The following is a 16,813-nucleotide window of genomic DNA, read 5'->3' as shown; positions in this document are numbered from 1 at the left end:
GGAAATGCTGGCCGTGTTTCGAGCTCTGACACACTTCCTTCCAGACCTAAGGGGGCATCATGTGTTTGTCCGCACAGACAACACATCGGTGGTCCGCTACATCAATCAGCAGGGGTTTGCATTCGCGCCCCTTGTGCAAGCTGGTTCTCGGACTTGGTGTCCCTCCTCGGTACCAGGAAGTAGGCCAAGAAAGGCTTAATCTGCTCTGTCCAGTTCGAGCACTGGACGCTTACGCACACAGAGCTGCCCCGTGGCGTAAGGCAGATCAGCTTTTTGTTTGTTTTTGGTCTGCCAAAGAAGGGATTTCCGGCGACCAAGCAGACTATGAGTAGGTGGGTGGTCGAGGCCATCTCACTAGCCTACGAGTCCTTTGGCCTCCCGTCACCTATGGGGGTCAGAGCGCACTCGACCAGGAGTATGGCGGCCTCCAAGGCTTTCAACTTGGGTGTGGCCTTGCAGGACATTTGTGCTGCGGCGGGCCGGTCCTCTCCGCTCACTTTTGTCCGTTTTTGCAACCTAGACCTGGCATCTACCCCAGGTTCCCAAGTTCTCTCTTCGTGATGTGCTCGCAAGATACACACACAGGCAGGGACTTGGTAGTATGGCGCAGTGGGTATTCTCGTTCCCAAAGCGACTTCGACGCAGCTCGAGTTCCTGAAGGGGAACGTCTCTAGGTTACGTATGTAACCATGGTTCCCCCGACGCTGCGTCTCTTTGCCATACTCCCTGCATCCCTGCAGGCGCTACTTCATCGAAGCTGGTTTGTGCTCTGCTGGATGCGCTTTTATGATTTCTGGTGTTTGCGTCATCCCGCTGGTGACGTCTCGCTGCTCCATTGGACGGATTTGACACGTGCTTCAGAACGCGGTCACGCAAGGGCGTTCCCAAAGCGACTTCGACGCAGCGTCTCGTTCCCTCGGGGAGCCATGGTTACATATGTAACCTAGAGACGTTTTTTTCTTTCTAAAAATGATCAAATATTCCCTTATTTGGGAATCTGAAATTAAGTAGAATTTGATCTTTAAATAGTTAAGTTAAGAACATATGTGTAGGCCTATATGTTTGAAAATTATAACTTCAATGTGTTAAATTCTCAATCATACATATGGTTTAGAATTGAAAACATTGAAGTTATAAACTGTGTTTTTAAATCATTAAATAGTCTGTAATAGTGCTGTCAAACAGTTTTTGTTTACATAATATATGTGTGTGTACTGTGTATAATCATTATGTTTATATAAATACACACACATGCATGTATATGTTTAAGAAAAGAATGTTATATTTGTATATTATATATAAATAAATTTATATATAATATAAATTATATAAATATATACATGCAAATATTTTCAAAATATATACTGTATGTGTATATTTATATATACATAATAAATATACACAGTACACATATATTATACACAAAAACAATTATTTTGGATGCGATTAATTGTGATTAATCGTTTGACAGCACTAGTCTAGGCCTATGTATCTGGAAGTGTGGGGGGAAAAGTTATAATGTGGTCAATGATACTTCCACCTTCATTAGATCAAGCATAGCCAATGCCTTTGTTCTGGACTTGAGACACTGTGTGTTATGAATGCAGAACACATTGCTGATTGCTCACAATTCTACCCCATCCTTCATCCAACACTCTTCTCTTACTTCCAGTCAGGCCAGTATTTGCATTTGTGAGCAGAAGAGTCACCTGTTGTTTATGTACCTTAATAAATGACGAAACTGTCTTTTTACATTAGAATATTACATCCAACATTTATGGACAAGCACATTTTAGCCTACCGGACAACATATTTTTACAGTAGGCTACATAAAGGCTTTTCTTTCATTTTGAATAATCACTCAAATTATTAGATTATTAGACTGCACAGATTATTAGGCTAGACAAGTGACTCTCTTTATGAGGGAGTCACTGAATTGAGTTCTTTCTGAACCAGTGATTCATTCTGGAATGATTCTTGTGTCTTTGTGAGTGAGCAAGTGAATCTCTCAACCGATTAGTCTAAAATTATTAATTTAGCCTTGGAACAAAAGAATGCTTTTATGAAACCAAAAACGCCTATTCACAAATCGAGTGAGTCACTGAATCATTCATTCAAACGTTTGATTCATTCACAAATGAAACACCTGCCATGTGTTTGTCTCGGTGAGTTAGCTTGGAACTATTTTGGAGCAGAACAGAAACAAAGTAACTTTAAATATTGTGTCTGAGATGTAAGTTATTAATATCAAATTGTAGTTTATTGAACTGTTGGTTAGCAATCATGCTGTTGAGAGTTAGCAGTCTCTGTGTTGTCACCCATGGATAAAATTAGCCTCTTACTCTGTGTTGTGACCCATTTTACATAAAACATTAAATAATCTATCGACTTTTGTTCCCTGATAAGTGTTTGTAATGAAGAAATCATGAACCTATATTGATCAGGATGTTCTGTGCTAATCCGAGTAATGTTACTCGGTCTTCACAATAGATGCAGGGAGAAAATGCTGTTTTGTGTCGACAGCTATAATAACTTACTGATTGGAAGGCCAGAAATGGACGAATGTGTCTCATTTAAAACTCCCATTCATGTTAGCTTTAGTTCATTTAAGACAAATAGCTTGAATGTAGAATGTCCACATTTTGTTCTTGTTCCTTGTTGGACAGAGAGTCTTATTTTAGGTTGAATGAATCTCTTCATTTTTTTGCCAGCATTCCGCTCAGTGGTCTGAAATGACCTGGGTTTCATTCTTAATATTGTAGTGCTTCACAGAGAAGACTTGTGGCCGTAAAACCCCAAAGAGCCATAAAGACGTCTGTATCCGGAGGTCAAGTGTTTTTCACAATGGTTCATGCTGGGCCAACCTCACATGAACATTCCCCTGGGATAGAGTGCAAAAATGATGGATTGTTGCCTGCCATTGCACATTCCAGCTTTCAGAAATGCACATTTCCAAGTTGTATGCTAATCTGGTATGGTTAGAATATGAAACAAGCAAACAGGCTTGAAATGAATCTTAAAGAGCCACAAACATTTTAGCTCCCAAATGAATCCCAGCTCTCGGTGTTTAGCATCTTATTTTGTGACACTTTCTAGCCTAAATAATTTGTGTCAAGAAGGCATTTATCACAGACACCATGCCTTTTAAACGGAGAGAGAGAGACGTCCTCCAAATCCTAAGAAGTCTGTTTCATTAATATTTGAAAAACTGCACTGAATATGGCCATTGGCCAAAGGCGGATTATCTGAATAGCACTCAACTGTTTTCCAGCTGTTTGAGAAATTATATAAAAAAAAAATAAAAAAAAGCACCTCAGGTTTTTCCACTTAATTATTAAAATTCTATGCTAGTAGGCAAAACTTTCGCCTTAAGAAATCCAAATCCCAGTTGTGCTTAGGAGTTACACCATAAAAAAACCTTCACAGGTTGTGCATACTGAATAATATATATTTTTTTCTTGCATAATGACACTCCATCTTTGCATTAAATGCTTTATATGACTTTATGACACATTGTGTTTGCGTTTGGTAAATGCGTTGAATATTTGTGCATATGGGACATGCTGTTTGAGCTTGGTTTTTCATTAAGTGTAATCCACTCAAATGTGTTAGACAAACGTGTGCTGTATAGACATGCTGGGTTCTCATTTGTTTGCTGGTGTGATGGGATTGTTTTTATGGAATGTGGGCCTTAGTGATAACGGATGTCCTCTAATTAGGCATTTCTAATGCTGTTTTAATCACCTAACCTAACATAAATTCCAATGCATTTAAGAATCAAATAAATGGATAAAAATGTAGGATTATGTATCTGTTTGCATTGTTTTGGTTTCTGGTTTTGTATGCATGTATTTATTTCCTTTGCAAGTAAGTTTGTCTAATAATTCATGATTTATTTTTAATGTTTATTTAGTTTTAATTTTATTTTTAAATTCATAAAAATATATTTATACAAATTAGCTTCACAGAGGGAGGGCTCGGTAGTCATTTAGCAGATAATGAAATTAGCCACAGGCAGCAATTTTTTTTCTTTTTTTTGTCAGTGCAAACAAGTTTAATTCTTGCCTAAAATTTTAATATTTTCTTATACATTCAATTTAATTGAATGCTGTTGCTGTTTCAAACTTACATTTAACTTACTGTAGCAGTTTTATATTAAGATCGTAAGTTAAAATGTGTTGCAAAATTGTACTCTGAACTTTTCTTTTGAACATTGATTTAAGACTCCCATTAAAAATATGAACTGCAGGGAGTATTTGGGCCATGTTGTCAGGTCCTGTGTGGCTGTAGCAGATATGTAAGTTTCCCGGAGTGGGTAGACTTAAAAAAAAAAAAAGAGCGAAAATCTGAGACCATTAATGATTATTAAAGAAAGAAGGGACTATTAATTAAAAGTGGGGCTACGGACCTGTCCAGAACTAGTCATTTAGGCCAGGCTTTTCACTGATGGATGGAGCCACACACAGTTATTAAAATTTCAGATTGAGTGCAATATTTTATAAGAGGTCGTTGACAAGTATGCAAAAGAGAAATGCAATTAATGCTGAGGAATGCAGTCTGAGCTGCAGGCGATATGGAGTTATTAAAATTAGTCAAATTAATAACCATGGGTGGTATCATTCCTTTTTCCTGTTGCCTTTGCGGAGTTGCCGTGGAAACATCTTTTTGACCACTGATAAAGCTGTGGCAATAGCAAGGGCAGCTGACAGTATTCATGTGCTGGACCATATGTTAATTTAATTGCCTCTTGAAATTTAATATTACTGCTCTATAACTTTGCATTCGTAAAAATAGATAAATATTACAGTAGTTTTAGCTTGTCTTATTCATATGCACCTTGAGTACACACTTACATAATTACATGGACATTATAAGGATTTTAATGTGGAAGCATTTTATTGTACTTACAAATGATTTAATGCCCTGTCAGATCAAACAACACATTAATGAATGTAAATTAATCCTTTAAAGGCACAGACCGAACTGGCAAATTAACATATTCATCACGTCAGAAGGTTGTAAATCATAAAGCATTGTTTGCAAATGTTCTACACCTACTTACTGATAAGGAATAAATAAATTAAATTCACATTTTGGTTCCAAGATTTTTTAGATCGATAATAGCGTTTAGATATTGCCTGGATTTCTCATTTGAATGCATTTAAATGTTTTTCCATCCACTTTGTTTAATACTTTCTTCTCTTTTTCTCCTTTTTACAGCTCAAAACTGCAGTCACGCACTACACAGTCCAAATGGGACAATAGAAAGCCCCGGATACCCGTATGGATATCCCAACTACGCCAACTGCACATGGGTGATTGTGGCACAGGAACACAACCGGATACAGTTGGTATTTCAAGGCTTTGCCTTAGAGGAGGACTTTGACATCCTTTCAGTCTACGACGGGCAACCCAGTCCAACAAACTTACGGACACGGTAAATACAGAACGTTTTTATCATATTGTGTGTGTAAATGCCAGATCCAATCTCTTGGAATTGCTAGCCGACATTACTTTGCTAACAGTTTGAACTGTGTGAACTCTGTGCGTGAACTTTGGATTTACTTAAGTGTGCCAAAACTTGTTTAAAGTGCACTGAGAGGAATGAAAATTTCATTTTAGGTCTGTATTTAATGTTTTGAACATTGTCCACAATTTGATTTAGCTCTTTTGATTTTATCGCTGTCTTAAGTCTGAAATTCTCCCTTGTATACTCTGAAAATAAGAAGAAAATAAAAGGATTGAGGCTCAAGGGATTGAGCGGAGCAGATATCCTCAGGGGGAGTGTCCTTGGGGCCTTGGCCTGTTTTCCATTCGAAAGCTAGTGTTTTGAAAAGCTTGCCTACATTCGTAGATCACTTCTCAGATAGAATTTTACCCAATGAAATGAGTTCTATAGAAAACATTGCGGAACTCTGTAAATTTGTTGCTTTTTCCCCACCCTTTTTATGTCACCTTTCTTTATTTAATAATATCTGTGTGGGAAACGATGTGCACAAGGACACTTTCAAGACACTTTTTTTTTTTAATTTATGCTTAAAGATTCAAGGACAGCTTCATGCACAGTCCCAGGTTTCCATGGTGTTCTATGAATGTTAACCAGTGGTGGAAAGAGTACTGAAAAAATATACTCAATTAAAAGTACCATTACCTTCCAAAAAACGTAGTGTGAGTAGAGCAAAAGTACTTGTCCAAAAAACTACTTGAGTAAGAGTAAAAGAGTAGCCTATTTAAAAGTACTCATGAGTATTGAGTAGTGAGTACTGAGCTGTGCGGTCTCGGTGAATCAGCAGCATCCACAACTGAATGGAACAAAAAGTGTTGAACTTGAAAATTGTTTATGCGCAAGTGCACTTGCTAAATGAAGGCGGATTGTACAAAATGGATAAAAAAAAGTAAAATAATAAACAAAAAACCCATTACGCGAGGGAGAGACGAGGCAGAGCAGACCACACGTCTCATAAGTGAGTGGGAATTTACCGAACGTGGCACTTGCGGGAGTTAACTCTTATTTCTCACCATCTTGGAGTCCTTCAGGTGTTTTTTCATGTGTCTTGCACTGAGGAGAGGCTTCCGTCGGGCCACTCTGCCATAAAGCCCCGACTGGTGGAGGGCTGCAGTGATGGTTGACTTTCTACAACTTTCTCCCATCTCCCGACTGCATCTCTGGAGCTCAGCCACAGTGATCTTTGGGTTCTTCTTTACCTCTCTCACCAAGGTTCTTCTCCCCCGATAGCTCAGTTTGATCAGCTCTAGGAAGGGTTCTGGTCGTCCCAAATGTCTTCCATTTAAGGATTATGGAGGGCACTGTGCTCTTAGGAACCTTAAGTGCAGCAGCATTTTTTTTGTAACCTTGGCCAGATCTGTGCCTTGCCACAATTCTGTCTCTGAGCTCTTCAGGCAGTTCCTTTGACCTCATGATTCTCATTTGCTCTGACATGCACTGTGAGCTGTAAGGTCTTATATAGACAGGTGTGTGGCTTTCCTAATCAAGTCCAATCAGTATAATCAAACACAGCTGGACTCAAATGAAGGTGTAGAACCCTCTCAAGGATGATCAGAAGAAATGGACAGCACCTGAGTTAAATATATGAGTGTCACAGCAAAGGGTCTGAATACTTAGGACCATGTGATATTTCAGTTTTTCTTTTTTAATAAATCCGCAAAAATGTCAACAATTCTGTGTTTTTCGGTCAATATGGGGTGCTGTGTGTACATTAATGAGGAAAAAAAATTAATAAATGATTTTAGCAAATGGCTGCAATATAACAAAGAGTGAAAAATTTAAGGGGGTCTGAATACTTTCCGTACCCACTGTATCTCTGTGTGTGGAAATGATAATCATTATTTCACAATCTACTAGATACAGACTACTTCATTATAAAGAAAAATAAAATAAATAATATATCTGAAAAAATATAGGCCTATGTATATTTGTAATCTATGACAAAAATGGATCATAAACTAGGTTAGTGGATAATTCGGCAGCAAAAGTTATTCTAGAAAAATCAGTGCACAATAATTTAAAAAATCCAAACATTTAGTAAAAAAAAACAATATTTTGTGGGGAACAAATAAAAGTGTTGCACTAAATAGGTAAAATGTTACACATTGCTATTTGTATTATTATAAAATCCATTCATTAAAAACATTCCTGAATGTATTTATATACAAGTATATACTATAAAATTAAAATACATTTCTTTTAAATCTATAGCATATTTTTTAATAAGGCAACAACATATTATAGATATGATAGGACAAAACAAATACAGTGCAGCACGAACTGTTTTTATACAGTCTATGAGCACGGAGCGCTTACAATGTGCGCATCCGGTGTGCAGAATGATGCGCTTGAAGCCTGAAGCAACCTGGCGTCACAGCCTGCACACCAGATGCGCACATTGTAAACGCTTCGTGTTAAAAACTGAAAAGCACAAAGTGAAGAGAAACTGATGCGTAGTGTATTATATATGTGCAACAGTTATTGAGCCTTTCTTTTAACAGTTTTAAATTACAGTTACTGTGCACGTTAAAAACTATTTATAGTTGTGTTCTCACAGACACCCGGTAGCAAGTACCAAACCAACATTAAATTCCGGCAAGAAGATAAAGTCATTTTTGCAAAATCATAGACATGTATTTACGAATCAAGTATAATGGGAACACAGAATGATCTTGGCGAGAGCTTTACCGATCTGACTGCTGTAAGTTAACCGAACGAACGCGACCAGGGTTTAAAGGCTGAACGAATGACTGACAGCCGCAGCGAAGAAAAGAGTTTGTGTGAACTTTAATGTAAGGACTTAAATATTCATATGTAGCTCACATTAACCCCTTCGCACGTGAGTTTAAAATATTCTAGCTGAGCCCCCAGCGTGAGTTTTTTTTTTGGCGACCGTTATTTTAGAATGTATCGCCTTATTGCTTCCATGGCCAGCTTGTCAAGTGACGGAAGAAGTTACAGGTCTGTGAGAGCCAGAACTCTTGCTTGTTTGTAGGTGACCAAATACTTATTTTACCGAGGAATTTACCAATTAATTCTTTAAAAATCCTACAATGTGATTTTCTGGATTTTTTTTTCTCATTTTGTCTCTCATAGTTGAGGTATACCTATGATGAAAATTACAGGCCTCTCTCATCTTTTTAAGTGGGAGAACTTGCACAATTGGTGGCTGACTAAATACTTTTTTGCCCCACTGTACGTGAAATCTTGGAGGGGACATCGGATGGCATCGCGTTGGGACATAATGACGTGTGCCATTAATCGATCTATGTACTATAACATGTAAAACGGGAACATGAAAAGAATATTCTAAAAGCAACTCATGTAAACACCTTAATCTTCTTATTTGGCATTATGTTTGTAACATTGGTTTTGATTTGAAAATTGAAAACCGACATTTGCAGTTGAGATTTGAAGTAACCAAGCTAACCATTTAACAGTAACATTGTTACATAGATAATGCTTTTTGCTTACTGTAAGGACAGCAGACATGGGCATTAAGGTTAAAGAGGTTTATTGTGCTGTATAGCTGGATGAAGTTCTTGGCCTGAGATCATTCAACATCACCTGCATAGTCTGCTGCAAATGAAACATACCATTCCTCCCAAGTGCTAACTGAGTTAATGACACATTTTTCCCCCCTCTGTCTTAGGCGAGATCCCATTGGCTGACCCGCCATTCCATTATCTTTTTCTTTGTTCGCTGTGAAATAGGTCCTGTGAGTCATTGCCACATATTACCATCACTCTAATATCTCCGATCTCTGGTTTGATAGGGTTTACCCACATACATTTATGATTTAACTCATCCAGAAATCTTCACTCTTATCACACAGAATACCATATTATCCCTCCTAATTTCTGTTGAATCGGTTCTCAGCTAAAATGTTATCACTCTTGAGATTATTTGATTTGAGAGCTGATTTAAATAAGTGCTGTTTTATCCACCCAATTATTAATTTGGATCTGAAGCTGTTTGCTTGTTGTGGGTGGATTTGAGTGTATTGTGTGAAGAATATGACTGTACAAAAGGCCTCTGAGTCAACATGTGATATTTGCCATGTAGTGATTCCATTGTTCTACAAATCTTAGTCAGGACTGTTAGCTCATATTTGTTCTTCAACAGGTGTGTGCTATCATAAAACCCACAGTTTTACACTCTCCTACATAAAGAATTTATTTATTTGTTTGTTTGTTTATTTATTTGTTGTGGTACTGTACCAGTATTGTTTTAGTAATATTATTGGTATTACATTATTTATAAATATTTTTAATTTTTAATTTATAGTATTTTTAATGTACATTTGTTTTCTTTTGTTTAATATGCAGTATATATTTAGCTTTTTTTCAGTTTTAGTTATTGTAATTTTAGTACTTAAACATATTTCATTTGCCAAGACAATAATTAAAATTTTTTGAATTTCCATTCGTTCATTCATTCCAGTTTCAATGAACAAAAGCAATATTTAGTAGTTAGCTAACAATATCAGCACTGAACTGTACTTGCATTTTTAACCCCAAAATGGGCAGGAATAACGTCTTAACACACAAAAAAAAAACATTTAAGGGTAATGCAGTATCTGATATTAGATGATATCTCTGGAAATGCATTAACCAGTCAGCTGACATCCTTGACGTGTAGGCAAAGATTTCAGTAACTGTCACCCTAATTGGTGCTGTGCAACTGCTGCTGTCGTGGAGGCATCTGGGGGGCATTTTTTATTTATATTATACTGTCATGGGGGTGATAGGTATATAATGTATGGAGGTGTTGTTTAGACATCGGATTGAGGACACACCAGTTTCCATGTTGGTGTTTCCTCCCAAGTGTTTGGCCTTTGTATAATTGGAGCTCCTACAACAGCGGTGATCTACTTTCCTGCAGAATTATTTCCAACACACCTGCTTGCAATTTTCAAATGAGCTGAAAGACCATTATTAACTGGTTCAAGTGTTTGTTAGAAGTGAAACTAAACTCTACAGGAAGCCGGATCTCCAGGAGCAGGATTGAGCTAAAACATTTACACTCCATATGAGACAGAAACTGAGCTTTGGCTTAGTCCCATCAGCTTACACAGGTTTTCCAAATCCAACTACAGTGATCTCCTGTGTGAAGCTCAAGGACTGCTGCTTTTAAAGGGATAGTTCACCCCAAAATGAAAATATTCTCATTATTTACTTCCCCTCGTGTCATTTCAAACATCTTTCTTTCTTATGTGGAATATAAAAGAAGATATTTTGAGAAATGTCTCAGTGTTTTTTGACCAAGTGAATGGTAACCAAAATGGTTTGGTTACAACATTCTTCAAAATACCTTCTTTTGTGTTGCACTGAAGCATTACTGAACATTAGCTAGTCATCCTTTATACTGCTTAAACATTCCTGACTCTGAAATATAATGAAATCGACTTGCTTATTACTTACTAACAGATGATTTAGGGTTATTTAATCATCATTTGATGAATTACTGCTTGATGAACTGTAATTATTTTTTTTATTAGAGTAGATGACTGATATTACAATTCTGTATTGTTTTATCAGAATAAATTAAGATGAAATGTTAAAAACTAAATTCAGTCAATTTAGGCATCACATTACCTTTTGAAAAATGGTAGGGATGCACCGAATGTTCGGCAACCGAAATGATCCGAATAAGCGAAAAGACCGAATAAATTGTACCGAACAATGATATGACGCAATCAAATAGCAACCAGCGCAGAGTGAGTGGCGCGCACTCTTTATTATGCAGCACACACGTCAGCAGTAAGAGAAAGACGCAAAAATCATTACAAGCACTGACAGCGAGAGACTGTTTAGGACTGCATCGCATGTCTTCAATGAGAAGAGGAAGGGGTGATTGTTGCTGGTTACTGTATGATGATTGAAATCGAGAAATGGCCTTAAACAATTAGTAAATAAACTGCAGAACGTTATGTTTTCTAATACACGCGCGCATTGCATGTATTCTGACAGCGCTGCACGAACTCGCAGCAGATCTGCTTGTTAACCAGGGTTCAACGTATTCGTAATGAGACTCATTTATAAATCTGTTGTCAAAAAAAATAAGGATCGAGGTCTTCCTGCATGTTTCCGCAAGAATAAAAGTTGAGAAAAAAGCTAGAACTCTTATCAACATTCATAAAATAAGACAATAATAATGATAATAATCATTACAACAGCTCTGTTTTAATACATGTATTATAACATTCACACATAGTGTTCAAATTAGGATCTGTAATATATTCTAATGTTTTAAAATAAGTCTCTTCTCAGCAAGGCTGCTTTTAATTTACAGTAAAAAATAAAAATACATGCCTGATTCAAGATGGGGGTCTGATGGCTAAAAATTATTATTTTACTAACGTATCAATTTTAAGTTAAATTGTGCTTTGTTGGTATAGTGTCTGCTAGAATGTTAAAAATGTTCAGTGTTAAATATTTTTAAATTGTTGTTTTGTAATTGATTTTTTTTTATTTGAAAACCAAGACAGAACAGTAAAAAGCACATTTTGGCTTTTTAATTTATGCAATGGTGAAAAAAATTGGCAAAATACATGGGGAAAAAAACTCGAAAAACCGTGTTCGGTATTCGGCCCAGAGTTTAATTTTGTTCTGTTTCGGCCAAGAATTTTCATTTTGGTGCATCCCTAAAAAATGGATATTCTTTTTGATGTTAAATGTATTTAAATAGATTTACTAATATTTAATGAAATTAGTAGTGTTTTTAAAGTTAACTGAAATTTGTTTTATTTTAACATAAATTTGTGATTGCTAAAGCTCATTCACATTAAGAACGATAACTATGAATCTATAACTGTAATGATTACAAAAACCGTGTTCGGTATTCGGCCCAGAGTTTAATTTTGTTCGGTTTCGGCCAAGAATTTTCATTTTGGTGCATCCCTAAAAAATGGATATTCTTTTTGATGTTAAATGTATTTAAATAGATTTACTAATATTTAATGAAATTAGTAGTGTTTTTAAAGTTAACTGAAATTAGTTTTATTTTAACATAAATTTGTGATTGCTAAAGCTCATTCACATTAAGAACGATAACTATGAATCTATAACTGTAATGATTACTACAGAGCCGGCGCCAGTGCAGCACTGATGAGGGGGCGGCTGAGGTAACGAAAGGGGGCGATAACGTAGCACAAAGTAAAAAAAACAAAAAAACATGTGGCCCATTCACGTATTTGTCGGCCCGTAAACAAACCTGCCCGCTACTACTACAACTATTAGAATACTGGGTTCACACAGATAATGTTTTGGTCACGAGACGGGTCTGTGGAAGTTTTTTTTTAAAGTGCAAGGTCTAGAGACGTGTTTTTAGAAGCTGAATTACTTTGAACTTGAGCGCCGTGTTTTAGAAGGATGTATTATGCGTGAGAAGCTGCTATAAAGACCTGAGACGAGAGCGCAGCATTCAAACACAAATTCAAAGACGTCATTTACAATGGAAAAGTACCGCAGTGGAATGAAAAATGCGTTCTGAGTGAATGACCCTACTAAAATGTACTTGGCAAATAAGAGATGGCAGAGTATTGAAAAAAAAACAAAATCGCATAGCCAACAAATTCGAGAATCTGACATCCAGGAAATAATGTCTTAGGCAGCAGTTTTACCACAGATACAGACAAGTGATACCACCACAGCCACCAGAAATACTTAATTGTGTCTGCTTTACAATGAAACACAAGCTTATTGCGACTGATTCCCTGACATAACACATTTAACAGATGCATCATTTTAAGTTAGAACAACTTGAACAGCAACAAACAATAACAATACAGCAAAATAATCAACTAACTATGATCATCTAGCCCTCTATTAGGGCTGTGCAAATAATCGAATGTGCATCTCGTCAGTAAAGCCGGTTCTGTGATTAGTAGTTAATCTCCATCACGTGCTTTCAAATGGAGCGGCATTTACCACACAGAGCTGTAGTTCACTGACAAGCTATGCAATATCGCATTCATTATCGCCGATGTATCGCCTTCGATAATGAACACGATATTGCGTAGCTTGTCAGTGAACTACGGCTAAATGCCGCTCCTTTTGAAAGCATGTGATGGAGATTAACTACTAATCACAGAACCGGCTTTACTGACGAGATGCACATTCGATTATTTGCACAGCCCTACCCTCTATTAAACTTAAAAAAATTATTTCATCATACCTTTAGCTTACTCAGTAGTGATGCATTCTTAGGCGATGCCCCCTCACGCCCCCCGTGGCGCCGGTCCTGGATTACTATATTATATTAGTTCACAGAAACAGATAATAGCATTCTGTTTGTTATTGTATTCTGTTTATATCTCTTTATAAACCTATTTATGTCAGTATTTTATCCAGCAGCTAGAAAATAAACATTCTTAAAAAAACATAATTCCTCTGTATCAGTATTGTTTTACAGTACATGTGGAGTGGACTTTCCTATTCTCACAGAATTAGAACGATTATTAAAACTTTATAGTTATAGTTATCTAATTACAGCTATCGTCCTTGGTGTGAACAGCCTTTTAGATGACAGCAAAGGTAGTTTAAAAGTTAAAATAAGCACTCAAAAGTGGCTCAACTGTTTTGTAAGGGCATATTTTCTGGGAAAAACTCAATATAGGCCTTTGGACTGTGACGGTGCTCTACGCTCAAGCTATTTGCCTAAGTGCCTTGAACAAGTGACAAGTGAAAAGGAAAAAAAATCTCTCTATTCCCTGTATTGAAGAGTTTGTGCAGTGGGGCTGTATGGGACTTGCGTAGTGCCAGGTGAGGAGTGGTGGCCACTTTGTTTAATTGCTCTTATTTATTTGTTTAACTCCAGGGCTGTGCTTCCTCTTAATATATGGGTGGCTCCTCAGCCAGCTTTTATGAAAGAGCAGGCCTCTGACCAATCCCATTAAATCAGTCATCCTCCTCCTCTTGCACAGTCCGATCCAAAACCGGCAGCATTTGGTGCAGAGCATGTAAGCAATGAACTCTATAATTTTTGTATCCATTCCATATAAAAGAAAATATGTACCTTACGGAATTCTTTCTCACGTTCACATAATTTATTGTGAAAGCGCTAATTTGATGTTCTGTCTGAGATGTTCATCATCAATAATTGCTACTTGCCATATTCAATTCCATATAAATCCTCACCTGCAGTGGGTCCAAGAAAACAGTGTTTTCAGTAATAACTTAGCTTTCAGTGCAGTACATGCCACTTAAATACTGAGTCCACAAAATTCAAACACATTTCATTAAAATATTCTGTTAAAAGCTTTACATTATGTAACATTGTAAGTTGTCGTGCCCTTAATGGCATTTGAAGGAGCTGATTAGACTAGTATATGAATACAAGCTGCTGTTTCTTGAGCATGTGGACTAATACTCTCCTTTTGAAATGAACACCAGAGAAACACTCTATTAGTGCACTTGGGAAAGAGAATGAGATGATTATGATGACCTGGGATGTGCTTTTGGTGCTCACCTGTGTGGATTTGAGATGTTTTTAGGAGCCACATGTCCCCAAAATCTGCTACTGTGTGGTCACAAGGACAGCAGCTTTATGAAAAGACTGATTATTGTCTTATTTGATATATAAGATTCTTATTTTGTCTTGTCATGGTGTGCCATGTGACATTTCAATCATTTTATATGGCTTCAGTATTTGGTAATTGAGTTTTCTGTAACATAGTGTTCAGGCTCAAATGTGTATTGATTATATAGTTCTACAATTATATATATTTTTAAAAAGATCTTAACTTATATGCATCTGAGCAAGGATACGAGAGTAAAATAATGCAGGTAAATGGTGTGCTTTTGAAGTTTAATGTTTGTGTTATTATTCATTATTATTTAAATGTAAAATGAGAGGGAAAAATTGTTCTACATAAATAATTAACTTATTTGAAAGAACAGATGCTCTGGTATGCTCTGGTATGGAGGTTAAATTATGATATGTTTGTTCCCTGATTTAACAGGATGTTTTCAGGGGAGTCATGCTATAATTAATTATTCATAGTGCGGTAGAACATTGTGTGCTCTGTTTGGTTAAGTTTGAAGTTCAGCTGCATTATTTGCTGTCAGTGCAGTCTAAGAAGTGAATGCATATTAGTCTCTCCTGTTCTTCATGGGAATGCACAGAATGTAAAGAATACAATGAAGTCAAAAGTTCAAATTGATGTGTGTCAGCATAAATTGCAGGTTTAGATGCAAGTACCAAATCGGACTGCAATAACTAGGAGGCTTCACCAGCTAAAAAGCAGAAACTGCAGTATGTTCATCTCAGAGCAGCCCTCTAGAACTTTCAGAAGTTTCATGATCTTGGGATATTCCCATGCCTCATTTGACCCCTGCGAAGTATATTTAAAGGCCTGCAGTGTATGTGTAGTACTTTGTAAAAGTTTTCCTAGTGAGCTATAAAACGCTGAAACTTTAGTAATTTCAGAGCAATTCTCAGAGAATTTCAGATAATTTTTTCATGTAGGCTGATATTTCTGGGGAATGTATTTTTTTTCCTCAATCAGTCGTTAAAAAAGAAAAAAATATCTTCAGGGTTAAAACTTGGAAAATTACAATGTTTTTAGCCAGTGAAATAATGTCAGAAAGTGATGACTTATTGTGTGACATCACATAATGAAAATCTAAATCTAAACCTGCTAATTTTTAAAACTTTTTTTTTGTTCTTGCATATATTATTCAGTATTATGGAAATATGATGGGGTTATGGTATTTTGCATATAAAGAACATAACAAAAAAAACACTGGAGAAAGTTAGGTTCACCATATCCATTGAGCAGAAACTGTTGGGTGTCTGGCTTTTCTCCCTCCATATTCCATTCCATTTTCCCCTGTCCAGTGATTTATTCCTCACCAGCCTCAGGTACTCGATGGAAATCTCGGCGCTTATTGTTGGCTGTAATATTGGCAGAACCATAAATTGAAGAAACATTACTTTATCTGTCTTTTTTTCCCTCAGTTATAAAGTTCAGTATAGTTCCAGCCTGGAGCAGGGTTATCGTATATATCTCTAGTCTGATGAGAGGTGAAGAGGTCATGTTTGTGACTATAATGTCAGCCAGCTGATTGATTGTGACAATGAGTAAAGAAAGATAAAAACATTTCCATAGATGATCATGCTCACGACTTGTTTGTGTGGAAGTTCTGCAGTGTGAATAGGGAAATGAGCAATAGAGATAATTATGAAAATATTGCATTAACACACTTGAGTAAATTTGTTTCTTATGGTTTTAAAAACTTGGAAGTACTTCATTTGAGTTAGCTTCTTGTTAGGGAAAAATAATTTCCCGACTGAGAAAATGCA

General features: G+C 36.6%; 1 protein-coding gene across 1 annotated transcript in view; it reads left to right on the top strand.

The window, feature by feature from the left end:
- Positions 1–16,813, top strand: part of LOC107563274 (CUB and sushi domain-containing protein 2-like) — a 209,651-nt gene that overhangs the window by 31,760 nt on the left and 161,078 nt on the right. The window contains exon 2 of the mRNA XM_016248094.1: positions 5,221–5,437. Coding sequence (XP_016103580.1) covers positions 5,221–5,437 — 217 coding nt within the window. The remainder of the gene's footprint in view (positions 1–5,220; positions 5,438–16,813) is intronic.

Source organism: Sinocyclocheilus grahami, unplaced genomic scaffold, assembly GCF_001515645.1.
Source record: "Sinocyclocheilus grahami isolate Dianchi unplaced genomic scaffold, SAMN03320097.WGS_v1.1 scaffold865.1, whole genome shotgun sequence".
Classification (NCBI taxonomy): domain Eukaryota; kingdom Metazoa; phylum Chordata; class Actinopteri; order Cypriniformes; family Cyprinidae; genus Sinocyclocheilus; species Sinocyclocheilus grahami.
Note: the sequence above shows the minus strand (reverse complement) of the source record. Positions and strands in the feature narration are given on the sequence as shown.